The sequence below is a fragment of the Carassius auratus genome, chromosome 22, assembly GCF_003368295.1.
Source record: "Carassius auratus strain Wakin chromosome 22, ASM336829v1, whole genome shotgun sequence".
In the NCBI taxonomy this organism is placed as follows: Eukaryota; Metazoa; Chordata; class Actinopteri; order Cypriniformes; family Cyprinidae; genus Carassius; species Carassius auratus.
Window position 1 is genome coordinate 28,726,813 of NC_039264.1, and position 8,862 is coordinate 28,735,674.

The 8,862-nt window shown below is 36.3% G+C and overlaps 1 protein-coding gene across 1 annotated transcript; it reads right to left on the minus strand.

Annotated features, from left to right (window-relative positions):
* Positions 1–97: 97 nt before the first annotated feature.
* LOC113040264 (uncharacterized) lies at positions 98–6,135 on the minus strand. Its single transcript, XM_026198606.1, has 5 exons — positions 5,967–6,135; positions 5,341–5,685; positions 2,310–2,642; positions 825–1,175; positions 98–598 (listed from the first exon to the last, which is right to left on the minus strand). Exons 1-5 carry the CDS (start codon positions 5,998–6,000, stop codon positions 495–497), a joined length of 1,167 nt encoding a protein of 388 aa, XP_026054391.1. The 5' UTR covers positions 6,001–6,135; the 3' UTR covers positions 98–494.
* Between the last annotated feature and the right edge of the window lie 2,727 nt (positions 6,136–8,862).

An 8,862-nucleotide genomic window follows, 5' to 3' on the forward strand; every position in this document is an offset into this window, starting at 1 on the left:
TTTCACAAAAAAAAAAGAAAAGAAAAAAAAAATACATGTATATATTTAGACACATTTAACATTTCATAATATAATTTTTTTTTTTTTTTAGTTGTTTGAGGTTGAGTCAAAAGTATCAGTTATAGATTGTTATAATTTAGCATTAGTTTCATGTTGATCCATTGGTTTTACAGCTGTATGTACAGACACCAGAAAGTGTCAGACATACAGCAGTTTCCCAGGCTGTACACAAAGTACCGCTATAAACACTACTTTATCAGCCATTATATGGAGGAAAGATGGTAATGCTATCAATAGTTTTCAAAAGGCATCAGTTCCATCTCCATCTCACAGTGTTGATAACTATTTTTAAGGGTACACGTTACATTCTTACCCTAAAGCATGGTCATATTATTCTGCTGATATAAAAATGTTTTAATACCACTGTTACTTTACAAATTAATTTTACATGGTATATTTCACAATACATCAGTTTTCTTCTCATGGTCCCTTCTTCAGCAACAGTACTTTACACAAACCACCACAGCGGCCAGCACACCAACACCAACAACAACAGCAGCACATATCCCTGCTATAACTCCTGAAGGTAGACTTGAATCTGTAATGATAAAGACAGACAGTCATTATTACAAGAGATGATCTGATAATCAATGATATCAAAATCTTTTCTAACGATTACACATTTCTACTTTGGTCATCAGTAGAATGATATCGATACTGAACTGATAAATGGTGCTATCTGGTGGGTGTTTGAGGAACAACAGCTAAATCAACTGACTATTACACAAAAGAGAAAGGAAAACATGAAACAAAATTACACTCACTAGTGACAGTAATGCTGAATCTCTTTATTCTGAAGATGCTGATGCTGTGTCGAAGGCGGATGATGTAGATGATCTTTAACTGATAGAATCCAGAGTCTGTGGTTCTGGTGTTCATGATGGTCAGAGATCCAGTCTGATGATCCAGCTTCAGTCTGTCTCTGAATCTCCCATCACACTGATCATCTGTACAGATCTTACTTAGATCTCCATTGATTTCAGCGATGAGAATCTCATTAAAATACCATCTCATCACATCATTCTGTTTTTTAATTACACGAGAGTCTAAAGTGACAGCTTCTCCCTCTTTCACTGAACTTCTCTTAATATCATCTTGATCAGCAGCAGGAACATCTGAAACAAACCAACAGCTGATTGTAGCTCAATTTTGGTGAGAAAACAAATGTTTCAGCTTTCAGTCTGAAAAGCAATAGTTTTTTTGGCAAACGTAAAATAATGAATTAGAAATATAGCTGCAAGCAACGATTGTGGAGCCAAGCCAAGAACAGCAGAAATAGAATGTGCATTACAAAAGGCTATGAAAACAAAATTAAGTGAATGTAACCCATGTAAGCCTTTATATTATGTGCAATTTTTTTTTTATTTTTTTTATAAATCACACTTAATTCTACCATTGTAACATTGCAGTCTTAAAACAAAAATAAGGCTTTAAAAGTGGACGTTAAATTCACTAAACTAAAAAGCACAGAGTTGAGTTAGGTTACTTTGATTACCCCATTACAGTCACTTTACAGTCAGCGCTTTCATCAAAATTAGACCTGCTAGTAGGTTTAAAAATCTAAGTGTCAAATTTACTGTCCAACTACAAGTACTCTTGTCTGTTTGGCGCACATGTGAGCGGAGGTGCTCATTCACTGTGAAGTTTAGTTGAGAATCCCAAAGCAGAAGGCTCATGCACTTCTGCCAGAAAAAAAATGAAATATTTCCATGGCTTTCTAGCATTTACAGATGTAGGAAATACTTGTGAAATGTAAGTTATGCATTCAGGAAGACAGCACATTTCAAAATAACGTGAGTCTCTGTCAGCGTCAAACACAGCCTTTCTGTCAGAGCATATGACGGGATGAGCCCTTAAACTAATATGTGAAACAAAACTATAAACTATGTCTTACTAGTAAAGGCCTTAATATGAAGCCCGTCAAATGTTTAGAACAAACTGGATTGTGGGTTATTATATCCAGATTCGCTATGACCCAAGGAATCCAAAAACACGAAGAGCATGATTTTCTGACTAACTGTTCAAAGATATAAAGTTATAAATGAAGTTATAAGAAAAAATGTGCACAACTGAACACTGCACTTTTCAAATTGGCTGTTACTGTAATGGGTGGAGTCTTATAGGTAAAACACATTCAGATATGATAAATACTAATGAATCTGGTTAAGAGTTTTGAATGTAACTACTATAATAAACACATTAATAATGTTGTGATACATGCTTTTTTAGCCTGCTGTTAAATGACTCACCATGAACAACAACATGGAAGATCTTTTGAATGACTTTTCTCCTGATGGTCACTAGTTTATAATCTCCGGAGTCTGTGGTTGTGATGTTTGTGATGGTGAGATCACCCGTATGATGATCCAGCTTCAGTCTGTCTCTGAATCTCTCAGTGCCTTCATTACACTGAACATCTGTACAGGTCCTATTCAGATTTGCAATTATTTGAGCTATACGAATATCATTAAAATACCATTTCATTGGGTCTTGTTGGTTCATTTCAACACCAGTGTGTAGAGTGACTGCATCTCCCTCCATCAGTGACACTGACACTCCATCTGTCTCAACACCAGATGCACCTGAAGAAGAAATGAACGGCTCATTATAAGTCATAGTAAACAGTAAAAATACAACAAGGGTCGCCGTGATTTTGCAAAGTAATACCTGTTCCTGGATCAACATCTTTTGATGATCCTGTATCAACCTTATTGTCCAAAAATATAGACTTAACCCAATCCCTACCCCTAAACCTAACCCTACCCATATTTTATTCCTAAAATTTTTCTCAAAAAGCAATCATATATGTTCGGATATATATATCTCATTCGGAAACAGTCGATTGTTATTCCAGTATCAAAAAATAAAATAAAAAAATAAATTTAAATGTAAATTAAAATGTAAGCATTTAGCAGATGCTTTACAGTGCATTCAGGCTATCAATTTTTACCTATCATGTGTTCCCGGGGAATCAAACTGCCAACTTTACGCTTGATAGCGCAATGCTCTACCAATTGAGCAACAGGAACACTAATTATAAATGGATAAATCAATAATTATAATAACACTAAAAATAATTGTCCTAAATGTTTGACAGGTCATAGACCAGTCTCCCAGACCTCACTTGTAATGAAGGTAATTGATGCAATTTACCTACAGTTTAGATCTTACTGGACCTGTTGTATAAACACCTGGAGAGTTGTAGTAACCATGCGAAAGCTATTATTTGTCGATTTTTCTTCTGCATTCACAAGCTTAGGTCTAGTTTTGGCGTGGATGCAAGAATGGCCACTTGTTTACTAGATTTCCTTACAAATAGGTCTCAGAGGGTTAATAGTGTTCTGTCAGGTCCTATAATTACATCTATTGGCTCCCCATAGGAGTGTGTACTTTCTCCTCTGCTCTACATCCTTTAAACAAATGAGTGTTGTAGTCAGCAGAAAGTTATAACTACCTGGGTAGTATTATCAATAATAAATTAAATTTTGCAGACAATACCAATAGATTGTGTAATATGAGCCAACAAAGACTTTATTTTCTGCGGAAATTAGCTAAATTTAATATTGATGAGACATCGATGACTGCTTTTTATAAGGTATATGTTGAATTGATTTTAACATTTTTCATTGATTTATTGATTTGCCTCTTTAAAGTTGAAACAAAATAATTTTCTGTCAAAGGTTGTAAATAACTACAGTAAAGTACTGGGTGTGAAATTACCTGGGTTGTCAGATTTGTTTGACATTCAGGTGATAAAGAAAGCACATCGCATCATATCTGACACGTCTCACCCTCTTTATCATTAATTTCAAACCTTTTCTCAGGATCCTTGTACAGGGTCCCTCTAGCCAAGATAAACATATTTAACTGTTTGTTTGTTCCATATGCTATCAATTTACTTAATTCAAATAGGAAGAGGTAGTTCGGTTTTTTTTTTTTTTTTTTTTTTTTTTCTTAATCTGCTCTTTATGTCATGCATTTGTCTGTCTTGTATGTGGTGTAAAAAAAAAATATCATGCTGTAGAACAAATTGCCCCTAAGGGGGACAATAAAGTTAATAACAATAACAATACAAATTGTGAGTCTTAGGTGCCCTCCATAGGGCAGTACTGGTACTTTCCATTTAGGTGATTTCCACAATATGACAGATACAACAGCTACTCAAGCTTCATTTACTTCATTGCTGACACGATTGCTTCCACCATGACAGGATAACAATGCATAATGCATAAGAATCACTGCCTTGAGGACCACACAACAGATTTTTTAGATGGAGGTGGAAGAGAGAGTCTGGAAAGGAACACTGGAAAACAGGAGCTAGGGAAACCAGTGGTGAACAAGGGAGATCCATCAGAAGTCTGCTTGTCTCCATCTGGGTTTCCTGCCCCAATGGCTCCATCTCCACTGGTCATCTCCAGTTCAAGTTTCCACCATCCCTGCCTTGACTAACACACAGTATTGAACACGCACCCCATAAAAGTGAAAGTGAAAGTGAAAGCCATGACATTTGCCAAGTATGGTAACCCATTCTCGGAATTGATGTTCTGCATTTAACCCATGCCCACACAGCAGTGAGAAGTGAACACACACCTGAAGCTTAAATTACTGCACAGTCTTGACAATCTTGTATGACATAACATTCTTGACATGAATTGACATGAATTCTATATGCATAGAAATAAATTGAATAGATTAATCTTTATCCAAGCTACAAATGTCAATCAGCAAGCAGTGAGTGACTTCTCTTTTTCTTTTGTTCTTTGTATAACATCAATGGCAAAGTCTGCAGCAGGTTTCACTTTAAATGCCAAGGGCATATGTTTGCTTCTGACATTGGTTGTTCTGACAGTTGCATCGCAGCAGAGCTTGCTGCCCATCATAAACCAAAGCATACAGTTAAAGACAGTGGTCAGAGGAAAAACACCTGGGAAAAATGTGGTGTAATGGACGATACTCGTCTGTATTTGCAGGACACAAGTGGCGGTAGACAAATGATACCAATTGTGAAAGCACAAAAGGTGCTGGCCGCTCTTGCACTTCCAATACAAAATAATGGTTAGCTACTGTGCACAAAATAATTGCACAATTAGTGGGTTATTTTCGACAGCCCTAGTTTTCAGTGAAACTATTTACGTTAAAACGTAACAACAGAGAACAAAAGTTGCCATGCTTGTTCAAAAGTTGAGTGCTTTTCACTCTTTCATTTGTTTAGCAATATTAGCAATATTGAACTGTACTTATTGCAAAGGAACGTGTATTGATTGACCAAATTACACTCACCAGTGACAGTAATGCTGAATCGTCTGATACTGATGATGCTGTGGTGAGGGTGGATGCGGCGGTTTTTCTGTAGTTCATAAACTCCAGCATCTGTGGTTGTGATGTTTGTGATGGACAAAGATCCAGTCTGATGATCCAGCTTCAGTCTGTCTCTGAATCTCTGTTTACACTGATCATCTGTACAGATCTTACTCTGATCTCTGGTGATTTCAGCGATGAGATCGTCATTAAAATGCCACTTCATTACATCATTTGGGTTTTTTATTACGTGAGTGTCTAAAGTGACAGAGTTTCCCTCCTTCACTGTTTTTGTCTTCATTTTATCAGTCTTTGCACCAGAAACATCTGCAACACAAATCGACAGCTGCTGGATGATCTTTTTGGGAAAAAAACAAAACAACTTGGGGACACTCTTGGGAACAGATTTGGGGTCTCTGCAATTTACAGTTTCTGATGCACATAAACATTTATAAGAAACATGAAGAAGAAAAAGAAAATCAAAACAAACACAAATAGGGTTTTAGAACTTTGGGTGCTTGCACCCCTTTAAAAACAACAACAATGAAAAAAAAAAAACATATGCATATTTGATTTAAGCAAATGTAACATGCTTTAAAATGACTCACCATGAACAGCAACAATGAAAATCTTTTGAATCATTCTTCTGCTGATAGTTTGTAGTTGATAAACTCCAGCGTCTGTAGTTCTGATGTCTGTGATGGTGAGATCACCCGTCTGACCGTCCAGCTTCAGTCTGTCTCTGAATCTCTCAGTACCTTTATTACACTGAACATCTGAACAGATCTTACTCTGATCTCCAGTGATTTGAGCGATGCGTGTGTCATTAAAATACCATGTAATTCTGTCTTGTTGGTTTGTTTCAACACCAGTGTGTAGAGTGACTGAATCTCCCTTCATCACAAACACTTCTTTTTTATCATCATCATCATCATCACCTGAAAAAGAAATGAACAAATAATTGTGAATCACTTCTAGAGGAGTGGTATAAGAATATACGAAAGTGCTGTGACATCACGAGTCTTATGATCTTATGCATCCCACATGACTCATAGGTTTATCATAAAAATCTTGATTCATAAGCTATATCAGACCTCAGCTACTTCAAACGAGAATAACTAAGTCTAAATAATACATGTCTGATTAGTTAAGACCTGATACAAAATCAAACTAAGCCAGATTAGCTATTAACGTTTACGGATAGTCAGTTTGTAACAAACTACTTACCGGGAATGAAAAGTAGACACAGAATGAACAAAACGAAGATCTTCATTTTTAACACTTTTTCCACTGAAAAATGAGTATATATTTATATACAAATATATATTTGTAACGCGTCCGAATCAAGAATGAAAACGAAAGTTCATGAGTTCTTTTGAGCCCCAGATAAGCAAGGCTTGTGTGAAAAACAACAAATCTCAACTGGCTGGTTTTGCTTTCGATTACGAACTCCAATCGCCTAGTCTGGAGCACAGACTGTAGTAAAACGGGATTGGTAGATCGACACCTGGCGTCGACAAACGTTTCGAGTTTTTGACACACTAGGGCTTAGAAACAGCCATGTGTGCATGCACATTTTTGGGTCGGACGGAATTAATATCGATTGATGAATCTGTTTGTAGTGTTTACATAAACGCCAAATAAAGTGATCGGGTTGATGTACGCGTTATAACAAGCCTCAAATCTGATTTTTTTTTTTTTTTTTTTATGTGCGCACACTGCACACCTAGTGAAAGTGAAAGTAAACAATCTCCTACACGATTATTTATTTGTTTTTAAAAGTAGAATTAATATTTACCCGTTTATGGATAAAACTGTCCGGCTTAGCTGAGTTCAGCTATCACTTACCAATAGGAACACATTGATATTACCTGGAATCTCTCACATATAATTATTTTAAGTTTTATGTCCAAAAATTGTATACAGTATACAGAAGTATAAGAATACAGAAAATACAGCTTAAATCAAATAAATAATAAAATAAACTACAACTGACTCTTTTTAATGCATCGTGCCAAACATTTACAGACTTTGTTTTAAGATATTTGAAACAATTTTAACATCCTGCAACACATTCAGTTGATCAGCAGTTTCTGGCCATACAACCTTTCTCACTGGTTCTATGGCAGTTATACTTTATGGTTATTAGTAGAACATTACAAGTTAAAATTACTAAATTAAAAATTAAAATAAATAACATAAAACAGACTATATTTTATATAAGAGGAATACACGTGAATGCATTTGAGCTAGTAATTAGGGTTGTATTAGCTTACATTTGATTTACAGTTGCTGCTATCATAAAAAATGCACTTAGGTGCTCCAGAATTTCTTGGAAAACATGTGCAGTGACTTTGGTTTTCAAAGAAACACAATGGACCAACACCATCAGATGACACTGCACCACAAATCATCACAGACTGTGGAAACTTAACACTGGACGTTTATGAACCATGTGTGTCAAACTGATGGCTGGAGCCCTGCAGAGTTTAGATTCAACACTAATTAAACACACCTGATTGAACTAACCAAGTCCTTAAGGCTTATTTGAAAACTACATTGTATGTGTGTTGGAGAAGGGTTGGAGCAAAACTCTGCAGAGCTCCGGACCTCCAGGAATTGAGTTTGACACCCCTGTCATAAATCAACCCTAATCAAACACAGCTGAACAAGCTATTTAAGATCCTAAAGAACACTATAACGCTACAGGTAGGTGAGTTTGCTAAGGGTTGGAGCTGAACTTTGCAGGACAGTGGCCCTCCGGGACAGAAACTTCCCATCCCTGACCTAGATCATAACTTTACAAGTAATATGTTAACCTATAGGTGGAGGGGGTGCACTGTTCAGACAATACAGATTCTGGCAGTGAAACCACAGCTCTGTGTCCTGTGTCTTTAATTTACACTTCTGAGTTTGCACTAACATATAATATGGTAGATAAATTAGTAACATAGTTGGCGTGCTGTCCGGAGGGAGGGCTCCAAGCTCAGGATAGAGCCCGCCAATAATGGGATGAAATTAGATTAAGAGTGAGGTGTTCAAAATTACGATAATATATAATCTAAGCAGATTTCTTGTATAGGGAAACCAAAACTAAAGTCTATGTGTTTTTGATCAGAGATACCAGTGTCCGAGAAAGAGATACCAGAAAAATACCATCCCCTGAGTTACAGATCAAATCAATCAAATCAATCACATATGACCATGTGAATTAGTAGGAAACTGAACATGATGATCACACACATTAAAACAATCAGAAACGGATAGTAATTGAGTGGTGTTAGGGCAAACAACATAAACATGTATATTACAGTCACCAAGCAGGAGAACAGGAGATGGCAAGGAACAGGCGAGGGTTACAGTTCACTGAGTTGAGAAAAAAGTTGAAATGTTTAGGAGGATAGAGTAGGTTGATAATAAGAGAGTCAACCTTCAGTCAACCTTCAGTACCATATATTCAAATGTATCGATGTTGTGGAAATCGAGTTGTGACATTTGGAGGTT